This window comes from Carassius carassius, chromosome 6 (genome assembly GCF_963082965.1).
Source record: "Carassius carassius chromosome 6, fCarCar2.1, whole genome shotgun sequence".
NCBI classification, from domain to species: domain Eukaryota; kingdom Metazoa; phylum Chordata; class Actinopteri; order Cypriniformes; family Cyprinidae; genus Carassius; species Carassius carassius.
Genome location: NC_081760.1, coordinates 34,430,495 through 34,447,650, shown reverse-complemented (window position 1 = coordinate 34,447,650; position 17,156 = coordinate 34,430,495). Strand labels below are relative to the sequence as shown.

At 36.0% G+C, this 17,156-nt stretch overlaps 2 protein-coding genes across 10 annotated transcripts in view; one reads left to right on the top strand and one right to left on the bottom strand.

Moving 5' to 3' along the window:
- LOC132142722 (BTB/POZ domain-containing protein 3-like) overlaps positions 1-17,156 on the bottom strand; it is a 285,051-nt gene that overhangs the window by 246,914 nt on the left and 20,981 nt on the right. The window lies entirely within an intron of this gene.
- The window catches only part of LOC132142712 (protein FAM13A-like), a 47,760-nt gene that overhangs the window by 16,800 nt on the left and 13,804 nt on the right, over positions 1-17,156 (top strand). For all 9 annotated transcript variants that reach the window (XM_059552795.1, XM_059552788.1, XM_059552787.1 and 6 more), the window contains 6 exons: positions 51-143; positions 3,089-3,306; positions 7,966-8,007; positions 11,030-11,071; positions 11,226-11,393; positions 12,065-12,224. In XM_059552795.1, the coding sequence (XP_059408778.1) occupies positions 51-143; positions 3,089-3,306; positions 7,966-8,007; positions 11,030-11,071; positions 11,226-11,393; positions 12,065-12,224 (723 nt within the window). The remainder of the gene's footprint in view (positions 1-50; positions 144-3,088; positions 3,307-7,965; positions 8,008-11,029; positions 11,072-11,225; positions 11,394-12,064; positions 12,225-17,156) is intronic.

Sequence of the window (17,156 nt, the reverse complement as noted above, 5' to 3'; positions counted from 1 at the left end):
TAAATGTAATAGACTGTATGTTGAAGTCATTTGATTTATTATTTTGCTAGGTCACACAATGCACTCCAGTTGAAAATACAGATTATTCAAGAGAAGAGGAGTCCAGCCCAGACAACTCTATACTGAAACCAAGAAAAAAGATGGTAAGAATCACCAATATATTGGTTATAATATAATATAAAATATATAGATATATATTCTGTATATAGGTTTTAATATCTATTTTAGAGACTTGCTTCATCATAGACATTTGTAGGTCGAACCTTATTGAGTTTATTGGCTCTTATTATCTACAAAATATGATCGTTAAGCCCATAAATTGTAGATCAGCTTCTTCAAATAATAAATAAAACGTCTTACTTCCTACTTCTGGAACTGTTGTAAATGACAAACCCCATTCACAAGTCACAAATCAATAAAATGGATTATGTGCAATTGTAGTTTTATCCACGGTATAATCACATGCTTGTTTTTATCACATTTGTTTATCATCCAGCTTTAATCTATTAACCAGAAGTAATTTGAGTTGAGATCCTCATTGCGTCTTCCTGGAAGGAAGAGTCTTCACATTCATAAATCTGAAATATTTTCCCCCATCTTCCACCTTCCTGAAATATCTCAGCCAAGAAAGGTCTTAACACACAACGGCGTATGCTGTGTTTTTGTGTTATCTTTGAAATCCAGAGCTATTGAAAGTCCTCTGTTTACATAGACATGTGGAGCTGATCAAACCGAGTTTGACCAGATAAGGCCTGTGGGAGAACCGTCTAATCGGCAAGCTGATGTCGTAAACAGGCTGAGAATTGCTGATGGAAAAAATACTTGATGTGACTTTCATGAAAAATAAGACCACTTCCTACAGCGGAGACGTTTCCAATTACCTAAGGGGTCAATGAAATCTTTCATCTGAACACGTAGCGCTAGCTGAACCGGCTCACTCGGATTACCACATTTTGTTTTGGGAAAACCAGCATTAACAAATCGAAGTTTATACATGGGACATCTGTTGACATCTACACTGATTATTTTTTGGTGGCAGTTTAACAAGTTTGAAAGAAGTTACCTCGACTGTTTTGCAAATCCTTAGCAGATAAAAGAGATGTGCATTTATTTTATATATTGACTTATTTTATAGCATGGATAGAATACTTATCTCTCCAAACATTTCCTTGTTTTGGGGGATTACATTGTACTTGTCATTAAGTTTTTTTCTTTTTTTTTTCTATTGTTCTGATCAATAACTGACACACAATCACAGAATCATCGCGAAGTTAATGGTTTGCTTATCAATAATCTTCATTGAACGTGGGTCAAAGTTTACAGATTCCTTATTGGTCCTACTTTTAACCAAACTTTGCATTGGGAACATCTTGGGTATCTTGAAAGTTCAAAGTGTTTACAAAAATGAACAGCATGTTTGGTTGCGAAGGAACACTACCACTACACCAACCATTGATATTTGAGGGTATCAGTTGTAGCTATCGTCTATTTTTTATGCTTGCATAATTTGTTTTGAGGGCTTTGTTTACTGTCGTGTCAATTGATTATCAATGAGGAGGATCATCTTGTAGGTGTGCTGTAAGTCTCTGTTGAAATGTAACTAGGGAGTCAGGTTTGTTATTGGAAGACATTCTACCAATGAAATGTGAGGACAGAGAAAAACTTCTAGATCTGGACAGGCTCAGAAAAAAAACAAAAACATATGAAACTCTGGTTTATTAAACTCTGATACCTCAGATCATGCGGTTTCTTGTTTCTAAATCTGGTGTTAAAGTTGACAAATACATCCAGTAGAAAAGCTCCACTCATATAAATACTGTTCCTTTAAATGTTTTATTAATTAAAGAATCCTAAAAAAAATCATAGTTTTCACGAGCAGAAAATCAGTTTATTAGAATGATTTCTGAAGGAACATGTGACACTGAAGACTGGAGTGATGATGCTAAAAATTCTGGTTTAAAACACAGGAATAAATTACAGTTTACAATATATTACAACAGAAAACAGTTCTTTTAAATTGTAATAATATTTCACAATATTACAGTTTTTGCTGTATTTTTGATCAAATACATGCAGCTTTGGAGAGCAGAAGAGGCTTCTATCAAAAACAAATACCCATCCCACTTTTTTGAACAAAAGTGTATGTGAAAGGCCAAAAACTGCCATAATAGAAGTTATCTGTGCTCAATAATACAAAATTTCTAAAGCCATATGATCGGTTTGTGGGACGAACTGACTGAAATGTAACTTCTAATTTTCACATATAGGTAACCTGCTCATTTGTATCTATCATTTTGAAAGATCACACCACAATGTCCTGTGCTTTTGCGTGACGTCAGCAGTGCGACCCTTCTATAAACAGTCAACCGAAAGCGTTTAACGCAGAACTCAATAAAACAATGATGCTGTTTACATCATTAATGCATTAGCTTATCGATGTCCTGATCTGTCTTAGTGACTGTGCCTTAAATAGGTCCCATGTGGGCTGCAATCAATAGTGTCCTCTTTACCGTAATCAAAGCCATTACCTACTGAGCGTCTGTGCCTTCAGGACTACGTACACTGAAGATCAATCTAATCCTGTTGTAGTCTTTATGTTACGTGACTTTGATCTCATTTGCTTTGTGAGTTAAATTTCGTCATCTCTTCCTCTGTGCTGTGAGATATCGGCCAGTTATTCACAAATCAATGCTGAAAAGTTCAGATTTCAGTCTCCCTTCTGGCCAAACACAGTTGTGGTCCCATGATGCTGGTGCCGTGGATTGCTGCAGTCTGGTTTAGTATAGTTTTAGGTCTGTTTATCGTTTGCATCATTAAGTGGCAATGAATCGATCTGAATTTGACTGTGCTCTTGTGCATTTGAGATTTTTTACCTCTTACACCTATTCAACTGGTTTTCGACATGTACAGCGTTTATCGGTTAGAAAGGTAAGACAAATGTGAACCAAGCTTAGTCATGAATACCTCTACTTGTTATTGTGCTTTGCATAAATGTCTTCATGTTGGTGTTTCCTGGTGTCATCCAACTTGTAATGGATCTACATATCTGTTCCTCTTTCTTCATCTTTCTATTGATTTCTGTTTTCAGGTGAAGAAGATAAAGACGGAGGCTGTGCCGAGATCTTTTCCTCAACCGGCTCTCTCCGGTGATCCTGTTTCCAGGCCATTGCCCCATCTTCCAGACAGAAGCTCGGGTGCTAGTGCTCAGTTTCCTCCACACACTCCAGACCAGAGCATCAGCTCAAGTGTTGACGGCATGAACCCGAGTCCTCAGACCGTAAGCCCTGCCGGATACACAGAGATCAGGTCAGTGTGTTTCCCATGGCTGCGTGAACGGGTTTATACTTACTAATGCATTTCTTTGATCCAAAAATACAGTTATATTATTAAAACAACTATTTTCTATTTGAATATATTTTAAAATATAACTTATTCCTGTGCTCAAAGCTGAATTTCCAGCATCATTACTCCAGTCTTCAGTGTCACATGATCCTTCAGAAATCACTCTATGCAGAGAACAGTTGTGCTGCTATTTTGGTGGGAACCGTCATGTATTTTTCAGGATTCTTGATTAGAAAGTTCAAAAGAACAGCATTTATTTGAAATAATATAATTCATAATTTTGTAACACTATAAATGTCTTTACTGTCACTTTTGATCAATTCAATGTGCCATTTTATTGACCTTTATTTTATATACCATGTGCTGTGTGTAAAAATGTAGAGCAGCAAAACAGTACACAACAATACAAATATAATCATGTGAAATATTATATTTTTGTTATATATATCATCCATTTGTTAAACTATACCTGTGTATGCAAGTTAATTACCTGCTTTGGGTTGTATTCTTTATCTTTACTGCGGAGCTACAGAAATGCCTAAGGAAGTTTAAAGATTCAAATCAGACAATAATCCAATGAAATCTCCAAAAGATGAGATCAGGTACCCACAGTTTCAAAACATTAAAGGCTCTAAATTTCTTATCTAAGCTGCCACAGTACACTTGTGTGTGGGATATTTATTATTTAAAATTTTCACTGTACTTACCGATATTCCCTATCCTGATCAATAGACACAGATAAATGGTTCTCATCTGTTCTCATCATGGTGCCTGAGCATGTCACTGAACATCTTCTTTTAACGAGCTTATAAAGAGATCTCCATATCCCCCCCGCCCTTTTCTCAGCAATTTTTAAGATTCCACTAAAATTAACATTTCGCTTTAAAGGTGAATTATCATTGTTAGATAATTTTGTGACTGAGCTTTAAAATCTAAATATACAAGCACTCAAAATATCCACTTATCAGATTGTTTAATTATAGCAGTCATAAATGTTACATTTAAGTACATTTATCCTTTTCCTCATGTCACCCGTGTCCTTTTATGGCTCTGTAATACTGTACATGTTGTAAACTGACAGAAAACGTGATGCTAGTGACTCATGGGTTTTTACCATTCAGCTGAAGTTTAATGACTCTTACGTGCTGGAAGTAGACGAGTCAGGTTAAGGGTTTTAAGTTGAGTCATGTACAAGACATATTAATTCTAACGAACATGACAAATAATGGTCACACTTTATTTTAAGGTCCTATTCTCACTATTAACTATCTATTAACTACAATCTAGTAGTACTAATTAGTAAGTTCCAATCTTCTAGTAAAATACATGCTAAAAAGCAAATACTTAGTATTGCTCCCTATACTAAAGTGTTGCTGAAATAATTCTCTCTCTCTCTCTCTCTCTCTATGTATGTGTGTGTGTGTATGTTCATGTATATATGTATAGCTGTAGAAAACTAGTTGTCTTTTAACTCCACTAAATGTTTAGCCATTTTTGAACATATTATGGTCAAATAATGACAGAATGTTAAACCCAACACCTGGTTTCACTGTGCCATTTGAGACAAAACGTTATCTTCTGGACTTTGTCAATTGCAATTTTAGCAACAGCTACTGTATGAGGATTTGTGGCATAAAACATTGAGATTTTATTCACTTTAAGAAAACTGTAATTGTGATATTGTGTCCGACAGGTGAGCCTTCCAGTAATTAAACCTGGATTTTAGTAAACAGTACAGTATTTCAGCTGTCACTTTCTGTACGTATATGTGGAGCTTGCATCTTCCTGTGGGCCCTTGAAAGGAACCGAAATCCCACAATCTCGCCTTTTGTGCCAAATATTAGTTGTATTAAAGCATACCTCTGTGTCTGCTGTGGAGTTATCAGCAAATGCATCTCATCAATGGATTTGGTGAAAAGTTCTTGCGATGTTTGCAATGAGGAACCTTTAGATGAATGCGTTGATTAATTTTTGATCATTAAAATTCTCCTCGATGTTAAGAAGTGGTACTTTTCCATCATTTCCCATAAAACAAAAGCTTTGTCAAAGGGCCTTGTTGTTCACTCAGGGAGATGGTGGCTAAGCAGGATTTCCGTTTTGTAATTCATGACGGCAATTATTATTTTAATACCCTTGTCAGACTGTGTAACGCCACTTAAGAGCTTCAGTGATGTGGAAAAATATTTCCTTTCTACTCCCCAAGAAATCTTGCGAAATGTCTTTGAAGGTACATGCGGTACCCTAATTCTTAGCAGGCTTTACTGTGAGATGGCAATTTACACATTTCACATTTTACAACAAGAGGCAAGCACCTTGATACACATACAAATGCCCAAAACCTTCATTCATAAATCATATTATTCTTGAGCTTTTTAGAGCCAAATGGACTTGAATTTCTTTTTTGTTTTATTCCTGTGTGAACAGGAATCTAAATCCTTTGTATTGGATGGTTGTGATTCAGTGTAGCCAGCACTCCGAATACTTATTCCCTTTTGACACACACACACACACACACACACACACACACCTTACAACAGCATTCATGCCAACGTTGCACATATTTCTGAGTGGTGCATGCCAAATCACTCAGTGAATGGACCTTTCAATCATCCACATTTTTAGAACAGTTTTTTTTTAAAAACCCAATCCAAACGTAGCAATTAATTGGATTATAACAAGAATTTGTGCCACGGAAAATTTACACAGATTTGAATATCCATCAAAGTTATACAAATCCAATGCCCCTTGCATTCTTTTATGAAATATTTTGGTTGATTTAATGAAACTTTCAGCTACATATAAAAAGGTCTTGTTTTCCACTTAAAAAAACTAAACATCCTAGATGTATTGAATATGACATGAGTTGTTTTGGATAAAAGCGTCTTCTTAATACATAAGGTAAAAGTGAAAAAAGTGTTGATATTTAATATCAACTTAGCTAATTAGCTTCTCAAGTAATTACATTTTCTAATTTGTAATATTTGTATTGTCTGTATCATATTTTGTCATCTTTATTTTTGTCTTGGGTGAAAATGTTAGTTTGAAGGATGTTTATAAATTCTGTATATATATATATATATATATATATATATATATATATATATATATATATATATAATATTGTGTGTGTGTGTGTGTGTGTGTATATGTATGTATGTATGTATGTATGTATGTATATATATATATATATATATATATGATGCCTTCAGTGTGACTCTACAATTTTCATAGTCATGCAAATAAAGAAAACTCTTTGAATGAGAAGGTGTGTCCAAACTTTTGGTCTGTACTGTATGTATAAACTACACAAAATAGATTCAAATTAAATTAAAACATTTTAATTTGCTTAATGATTGCTTATTACTATATATAAAATTATGTAAAGACTGAAAAATCTTATTAATATATTTGTTTTAAAATCTTTATCCTTCAAATTAAATACATTTTCATACAAGTTTTTACCACAAAAGCGTGAAAAATAATATGTATTTAAATTTTAATTTTGTTGTACCTGATAATTGCTCATCATCATTTTGTAATCTTTATCTTGGATGAACATGTATTTAGGTTAGTGTTCGACCAATATAGTTTTTTTTCACAGCCGATGCCGATACTGATATCTTGGATATAATTTAATTTAATTTAGGATATTTGAAATCATTTGAAAATGGATTCAGAAATAAGTGTGTAAAATAAACATTCTTATACTTTTTAAATGACAAAGTATTTTTCACAAATAAACAAATATTTAATAAAAATTGAATTAAAAATTAAGTAAACACTGTAACCAACAATGCGCTCCGTATTCTTGGAAGTTTGTGCACATTGTGAATCACATTTTTTCAAATAAAGCCAAGGTAACACTCAAAATACTGTACATCAACCATGAATACACGGACCAAACAGAAAAAACTTGTCGGCCGATGCCAATATTTGAAAAATGCCAAATATCGGCCGATATATCGGTCTTGGCCATATATCAGTTGACCACTAATTTAGGTTGAAGGGTGTTTAGATATTACTACAAAAATGGAAAAACAACAATGGATTCAAATTAAAGTATTAATGAGCCTGATGATTATCATTGTTTTGTAAAATATTTATTTATTTTTGTAGTGTAATGTTTCCATTTAACATTTTTTACCATTTTTAAGTCCATTCCACTCATATTCCTCTCAAAAAGCAAAGAAAGTGTGAAGTCCACTGTTTTTCTCAGGGCCTTATGATTGCTATATTAGCCGTTGTTTATTTGCATTAATGCAGTCCCCCTGAGATGTGGATTGTTTTGTTCTCAGTAGTGATATTAATTCCCAGCAAATCTGAATCTGGGAAACATCCACTCCTGAGCTCATCAAGTTTTGTTGGCCAATCTCCAGCATGTGGAGTGGATACGGTTCTTTCCAGCTGTAGTAATTACTGGAGACAAGTCAAACAAAGCTCTGAACCATGGCACTACATGTACATTGTTCACCAAACAATAGGTTCCCTGAGACCCTAGGACCATGTGCTCAGGGGGAAAATAAACTGTTGTGTTTACTGTGGCATTGACTGGCAAGTACTGCATATGTTTAGATTGTGCTGTTCAGTGAGCCTGACCTGTGGTTTTGTTTTTCCCTTTTCCAGCCTCCAAGAAGATGAAAGACCAATATCTCCTTTCTACATTAGGTAGGACCACTCACAGTTTTTCTCACTCTTTCTTTCCATTTCCCCGCTTTTGCTGAAAGACATGTTATTGTGGAGGCACGGATAGGCTATATACAATATATCTTCACAATAAAAATGATCTAGACATTTTATTGTGTCACAATATACGCCCTCAGATTTGTCACAAAAAATTTGTTCTTGTACATTCAGCATCAGTAGGTGATTATGTGGTAGTACAGTAAATGTCACAAATGTTATTTGTCCAAATCTTCACAATAGTACGTACAAATGAGCCCCCAAACAAATGAAATCCTCTTAGTGTCACATCAGGAATACGTGCTAATGGTTTCTGGTTGAATTCAGTCTGAGCGTGATGGATCTGGTCAAAATAAACCTCTCCTGTGGTTGTTTTCTCGGTTCCTTCATGTGTTGACTCATTGCATCAGCTCCGGTCCCCTCTCGTACCATAGCAACTGACCCTTCACACATTTCCCATCACATAGTTTACCCAACCCAGCCCTCACTCTCGCTGGCTTTAGTGCTGTGAACATGAGCCTTAAAGGAATAGTTCACACAAAAATTACAATTCTGTTCATTATGTAGTCACCCATGTGTCATTAGCAGCCCATGTAACTTTGACAGAAAAAGAGAACTCTTAACTGATCTGTTTTTTTTTTTTTTTTTTTTTAATGTCTTTTTATTGTTCTCCTCACACTGCATTTCTCTGCCATTTAAGGAATGCAAGCAAATAAATTTACGAGTGTATTTTCTGGAACCTTTGACCTCTTGTTGGAGTGAGTTTATGGTTGAAGTGTGTTCGCCCACTTGGCGTCATGTCAGAGATGTTGTCAGTCAGCGAATAAATTATTTTAGCCTGCCAAATATAGTCTTTTATAGTTCTGGAGTTTTCTACTGCGACAACAGGTTAGATCTATTGAGAGAGAGATATATAATGTTACATATTGAACACACTGGTGTTCAAGTTTTTTTGTTTTACTCTCCTAGGCTCTATTTATTTGATAACAGAATATTAAAAATAATATTTTGAAATATTACAATTTAAATAGCTGTTTTATATTTGAATATATAATTTATTTCTGGGATTACAAAGCTGAATTTTCAGCATCATGACTCCAGTCTTCAGTGTCACATGATCCTTCAGAAATCACTCTAATATGCTGATCTGCTGCTCAAGAAATATGTATTATTATTATTATCAATGTTGAAAACTGTTCTACTACTTCATATTTTTGTGGATTCTTTGAATCAAAAGTTTAAAAGAACAGCATTTTTTGTAACATTATAAATGTCATTACTGTCACTTTTGATTTATTGGATCCTTGCTAAATATAATATATATATATATATATATATATATATATATATATATATATATATATATATATATATATTTTTTTTTTTTTTTTTTTTTTTTTTTTTTTAAATGCTAAGCCGCAAACTTTTTCCAGTACTGAAATTATTTATAAAGTATGTAAATTCCAAGTTATGAAAATGTATTTTAATGTGTATGCATTAAATTTGTCATGTTTTTATTTATTATTATTTTAGGTATCAAGCACATCTTTAACGTTGGCCTCTTTAATCATTGCGAGTTTCCTCCATTTGTTTTATCGACCACTGTGAGCTAGATTTAGAGGATGATTATATGGAAGGACTAGGTTAGCAGACTAGCAGTAGGCTATTTAGTGCCAGCTTGTACTCAGTCCAGCATTCAGGTCCCTTGGAGAGCACCGTATGACCGCTGTGTTATATAAGACCGACAGAGCTCATCAAATCATCTTTAGTCCTCTGTCTCAACGCATCACTGGCCTATTCTTAGTAGCCTTTGATACCATCTACGTTTGCATCTAACGATCATTCCTTTTGATACCGCTCAATACCAAGTAAATAGTTTGCTGATGGTGTTTAAATAGCGAGTAGTCAGCTGTGACTGGTTAACTGGCTCTGACCCTGAGAGCGCTGCTGGTAACTGTTGTGTCCGGACCCTCAGCCTGTTTCCGGATATAAAAGATAATGCCGCTATTTTTAACTGTGGCGTCACTTTCGGGAACTTTCTTTCCAGTTCACGAGAATTCAGCTTTGTTTTTTTGTGGTAAATCATATTGGTTTCTTTGATTTGGATGGTCAGATGAGATCACTTAAACAAATAGGAGATTTTCTGGCTTCAAAACGATGTCTTTTGATGTCTGTGAGCCATTTCACCACAAATTAAAACACACTGAGATGACTAGAGCAGCTATAATGTATAAACCTTGGCCACCACTTTATATCAAAGTCATATGATGCTGCTAAAAAGAACATTATGTTTTTATGTATTTGGTGAAATGTATTTATGCAGGTTAAGGTAAAAAAAGACATTATTTTCCACATAATGTACATTATTGTTGCACCTCTATGCCCCCCTTTCTGAAAACGCGTCGATTTTTACAAAGCTCATCTGTCTAACAAAGCAAAGTTTGCTCTGATTGGCCAGCTGTGCAGTGCAGTGCCCCTTGTCATACTGTGATGCGTGTCCCAGTCGGCGCAACAAAGAAATTTAGGTTGAACTGTCCTTGAACAGTTTTGTAAATAAAACTTAACCACTGATTTCTAACAAAGTAGTTTCGCTCTCACAATGAAACATACAGCATCTCCACAACATGACGGTGGCGGCAACAGCGAGAATAAAATGTATGCCTTCTTTCTTTGCGTGAACATTTGGGCGGCTTTATGCAAATCTTCCCACATCATGACAAAAACATGTGGGGGCGTGTTAGAATGAGCCATGTTAGGGAGTCATGGTTGACTCTTAACTTTTATAAAGAATATCTCTTTGAGTTTGAGATTTTAGTCTTTGCAACTTTACAAATCTTCTTTGTGCACCAAGAGCTTGTAATACTCCAAAGAGAAAGGAAAATTTAATATGACTTTATTAAAAACTCTGGTTATTAATTTAACTTTGGATTCAATTGGATGGAACTGGTGCCTAGCATAATAATTCAGTATTTTCTCTCTTCTTGATTGTTTTTCTCTCATTCTTTAGCTCACATGTCTCTCCTAGACACTGCAGACCTGAATTAACAAAGTAAGTAATTATATAGAGCCTTATGTGACAATTAAATTATTTTAATAAACAAGTCAATCTTCTGGACAATCAGATAAGTTTCATTGTTCATGTAATTAAAGCAATCACCATTTGATCGTTGACGTTGTCTTTCTCTCTCTATCTTTCTGTCCAGTTTTCTGGAGAAGACCATTCGCTCAGCGGTCGAGCAACACCTCTTCAACTCGCAAATGCACACAGGTCAAAGTTCAGAGGGCTTGGATCCAACTGCCCACTCTTCATCTCCTGTGACAACAGCTCGAGAGAGAAGGAGACATCTACGAGAACAACAGGAGCACTTCAGGTAGGAGCATGTTTCTTCTGAAATACAGATATTCTTCGCCGCTATTGACTCTGGTGCGGCTGCAGCCAAATGGCATGATATCTTAAGTCATGCCAAATGCAGTAAGCAACCAGTTATATTATTAAAGAATACAAAAAATGAAAATGTGTAATACACACTAACAAGGATGCCCAGCTTCACACACTATCAGACAATTGCTGAAAATCATAAAATTGACAAATATCTGCAAACCAGCCAATCTAGCTAATAGAAATAGTCAATATCAACCGAATTGTAACCTAGAGAAGTATTTGGTCAATCCCATATTATTACAGAGATTTTATAAAAACGTAGATTAGTAATGAATCTCTCATTCAATCTTGTTTCCATTCCAGTTTGTGTCATTGCTGGCTGGATCTTAGAGTGATTAAACTAATCCTTTTGTCAGGAACTATCCACAGAGACACTGAAAACATTAGATTAGTGGCTCAACAGTTGTGATGTGTAACACATAGTGATCCAACTCTCGAGACGGATGTAAATAAACAGTCAGATGAGGTATCACAGCGACGGCTTAATTTCTGCTCTGCTCTTATGAGTTGATCCCTTGAGTAAAGGGCAAGCACAGAAAGTCCTTGCTTCCTCTCGTGTTGATTCTGTGGTGTCTGAAAGCAAAACTGTGTCTTTCTCAGGGTCAAGGGTGATAAAGAGAACGTCCCGTCTCTGGGTGTGAGGGTTACAGAGGAGGGTGACAGGCGTCTGCTGTCGCCGCCACATGAGGCTCAGAGAAACAGGAAACCCAAACACAGTCCCACACTGACTGAGCACTCAGACAACCCGGATGCCCCCACCGTGAGTCTGTTTTTTAGGCTTACCACCATGGCCTTCTTTTTGTTTTTCTACAATCATCCCCATTACTACTGCTCATATTAAGAGGGAGAGATTTCAACAAACCCTAATATTTACTAAACATAAATATAAAAAATTAGGAATGTAACTTGTTCTGCAGTTTTTATGCTAAAGCAATATGTGACCTGTGCTGGCAAAATGAGTCACAATGTGCATTTTTTCACAAATCAGTTATTTTAATTTTCACATTCTCCATTAAAAAAAAAAAACCTTCAAAATGATGTACAATTTGTTGGATTTGGACGAGATATCATTATTTTTATCATTATTAACAGTTCAACAACAACAATAAATGAATTAATATGTGGTAGTAAACAGTGACAGGAACAGCTAATTATCTTAAAATCCTTCTTGTTCATAGGAGACAGCACATAATGCATCTCTGTGGAAAATCACAGGTAAATTGCAAGGCTTGCTTTTATCAGAATAGTGTTTTGACGAAGACCTCTCACTGACTCATGTTTATGCTGTTAGGTGTGTGTTTTGAGTTTGGATTCAGCTCAGCAGATCAGAACGCAGTGTTCGTTGGCACATTTGTTGGTACAACACAGTGACGTGCATTAGACACCATAACAGATGTTTTGGTAATGTCTCGGTTTTACTGAAACATCTTTTGGTCAGCTTGTGGTCTTGATTGATATATATTAACAGATCTCTGGATAAAGGGATGAGAAGAGCATCTGAAATGTATCCATACAGTCTGATGGTGTTACTGTGAGGATTTGTTGAACCACCACCTACCCTTACCCCTGATGTCAGGCCGTCTGGGCTATGGCACCGTTAAACGGAAGCGTGCCAGTGCACCTTCTGCTTTAGTCGTCTACCTGCTTATATTAGTGTTTTTTCTTTTTTTTTCTCAAAAACATGAAAAAACTTTACTAACCTAAAACTTTGAGTGTACTGTCATTTTATTCAAAGAAGGAGGTCATCATATTTGAGGGTCATTGGCTTCAAAAGTTTGAAAACCTCTGGTTTAGTACACCTGAGCAAGGCATGTATTGTTTCGGCTGTATTTCTGTAGAAGGTGTTTTCAAATCTCTTGTGGTAGATGAGTGTGATGACACAGCAGTGCTTGGCTAACCACAGATTGCAATAGTCCTCTAAGTAACCCTTTCACTTTCTGTCCGTTTTTCTTGCAGTATATTTTTTAAAATATAATTGATCTTCTTTTGATCCCTCACGTCTTCTGTGTTTTTTGTTGTTTCTTTATTAATTTGATCTTTATCTATATCTACCCCCCAAGTGGTTTAGAATGCGCTTATGTTGCACATTTTTGCTTGTCCTCTGAGCAAATGATTGTAACGGACTACAAACTTCATAATCACGGGAAGGAGGAGGCGGGAACCGGCGGACATTCAAATCAAGCTTTAATAATAAAATAAACACAAAACATCGCGACAGCCCCACGCGGACGACTGCAAAACTAAAACACAAAATAAAGCCCAGGCCTGGTCCTCTCTCGTCCTTCACTGTCGTCGCTCCTCTTTTATATCCTTCCATCTCCTCCGTGGGACTCGAGACCGGTGGGTCGAGCAGGTGTCGTTCATTTCCAAATCACTCCACGGGCCTCGCTCCGTTCCCACGGCTCTCGGCCACGCCCCACTAGTCACAATGATATACTGTACATTGGACCCGGTGGTGGTGCAAGACGCACTTCTCATTTTCCTGTGCTGCACCACGTTGTTTAAATAGAAAATGGATTTTCGCCCATTTGTGCACCCATGCGCGTGCTGGTGTTCAGGTGCATTGTTGACAAGTTGCTATTTTGAGGAACTGAAAATAGACTGCGCCATAGACCAACTCAAACTTAGTCTAAAGTCAATGGTGCAATATTTTTTATTTTTGTTTTTTAAAGAGCGCGTTAGTAGAAAATGCGCCTCTGAGCCGGTCAGCAAAAACGCGTTCACTTTGCTTATTACACACAGGGACACGCAGCATCACACAGACATTTTTAAACATGAAACAATAAAAAGTTTTCAAATGTAAAAGATTTTTGTGTCACTGCATGTATCAGAAATAGGCTACCTATTTGCTCGTGAACACTTTGCTCGTGCGCTAATTCCGCCGTGTAAATGGCAAATCCGCCATGGCATGAGTGCAACTGCCTCTTAAAAGGAATGGAAGATGACACTCTGATTGGTTTACTGCACGTTACACCCCAAAAACACCCATTTATCATTAAGAGAATAGGGACTGCCTATTGCTGGGTGATAAAACGATTTTATCGATTAACTTGAATGTGTAGTTTACATCGACTTGTTTGAATGAAAATCGGTTTTCTTTTAAACATCCGCCGATGCTCCACTCAGGCCTCCCGTAGTTCCGATTGGGTTCAACCCTCCCCCGCGCTTCTGCCATAGAGACATGCTGCCGAGTGAGAGAGATATTTCCCCCTACGAAATGAACAAGACCGTGGCAGCACAAGCACATCCGCCAAAAAGCAACCTACAGCAGTGTTACTCATTGCGCGACACGCGGCAGTTTACAGGGATTTGAGTTACTAAAAATCAAAACCTGGTAAAAAAAAAAATTATTTATTGTTATCAGTGTTATATTTCATCTGCAACAGCAATGTGAACTTTTATAAATAAATAATATACTGTATATACAGTACAGACCAAAAGTTTGGACACACCTCATTCAAAGTGTTTTCTTTATTTTCATGACTTTGAAAATTGTAGATCCACACTGAAGGCATCAAAACTATGAATTAACACATGTGGAATTATGTATGGAATTATATACATAACAAAAAAGTGTGAAACAACTGAAAAGATGTCATATTCTAAGTTCTTCAAAGTAGCCACCTTTTGCTTTGATTACTGCTTTGCACACTCTTGGCATTCTCTTGATGAGCTTCAAGAGGTAGTCACCTGAAATGGTCTTCCAACAGTCTTGAAGGAGTTCCCCGAGAGATGCTTAGCACTTGTTGGCCCTTTTGCCTTCTGTCTGCGGTCCAGCTCACCCCTAAACCATCTCGATTGGGTTCAGGTCCGGTGACTGTGGAGGCCAGGTCATCTGGCGCAGCACCCCATCACTCTCCTTCTTGGTCAAATAGCCCTTGATGCCTTCAGTGTGACTCTACAATTTTCATAGTCATGAAAATAAAGAAAACTCTTTGAATGAGAAGGTGTGTCCAATCTTTTGGTCTGTACTATGTGTATATATATATATATATATATTAGTATATACTTTCTTCTGCTTTAAGTTTCTTCTGCTCATCAAGCCTGCATTTATTTGATCAAAAATACAGAAAAAAATGTAATATTGTGATATATTATTACAATTTAAAATAATTGTTTTTAAATTATACTTTAAATTATCATTTATTTCTTTGATGCAAAGCTGAATTTTTAGTATCATTATCACATGATCCTTTAGAAATTATTCTAATATGATAATTAATTCTCAAAGTTGGAAACAGTTCTGCTGCTTAATATTTTTTCAGAACATGTGATACTTTTTTTAGGATAATTTGATTAATTAAAAAAAAAAAAAAAAAAGAAGCTATGTTTTTAAAATATAAATATTTTGTAATAACAATATACACTACTGGTCAGTAATTTGGGGCCAGTAATTTTTTTTTCTTTTTTTTAAATAAAATCAAAACTTTTATTCAGCAAGGATGTGTTAAATTGATAAAAAGTGATAGTAAAGAACATGTATTATTAGAATATATATTATAAAGTGAAAAAAAGTGAAAGACCCATACTCAGAATTCATGCTCTGCATTTAACCCATCCAAAGTGCACACACACAGAGCAGTGAACACACACACACTGTGAACCCACACCCAGAGCAGTGGGCAGCCATTTATGCTGCGGCGCCCGGGGACCAGTTGGGGGTTCAATGCCTTGCTCAAGGGCACCTAAGTCGTGGTATTGAAGGTGGAGAGAGAACTGTACATGCACTCCCCCCACCCACAATTCCTGTCGGCCCGAGACTCAAACTCACAACCTTTCGATTGCAAGTCCAACTCTCTAACCATTAGGCCACGACTTCCCCTTAATTATTAGAATTTTTATTTTTATTTTGAATAAATGCAGTTCTTTTTAACCTTTTATTCATCAAATATATTAGACAGCAGAACTGTTTCCAACACTCATAATAAATCAGAATATTAGAATGATTTCTAAATGATCATGTGATAGACTGATATGGAATGATATTGCGGACATTATTCAAAAGGCATTGCAAATTGTATTTGCAATTGCGTTTTCAATTTGTGGACGCATAAAATGTGACATAATCCAAACGCAAATGCAAATCGCGCATTACCGTTTTAATTTTCGATTAAGTGAACGCACAGTGTCTGCCAAATTTAAAATGGAAATGCAAAGTCCATTTGCAATTGTGTTTTCCATATCTTACGAGCTATGAGCCTGTCATATTTAAATAGCAATATTAATTACCACATTTGCCTTTTCACTCTCTCTGCACTGTGCATGTAAACTGCCAAAACTCAAATGGAATCGCAATACCTTTTGCATTTGAATTTCCAATGTCTACATGGAAACCTGTCAATCAAGTGACAGGGGTGGGGCCATTTTATTGGGCGTGTTTGCATTGGGAAGTGAAGATCGTACTAAAATGTACCATGTTTTTACTAGGGTAAATATGAGTTAACGATAGTGTTTATAATTAAGCCACAGTAGCCACAAATGTACAGTTGTCTGAGACGTTATGAAATGTTCTTTAATATCATGAACCATAAAAACTTGATAACATGTCAGCTCGCCTTGACTACAGCAATTTTCCTCACTGTATGATCGCCCGTTTGGCGGCTGAAGTTAGTAAACAAAAAAATAAAGAACGTCTGTGTTGGCCCGGGTTTCGAACATGCGCTAAAAGATGGTATGCTATTAGAGATGACAG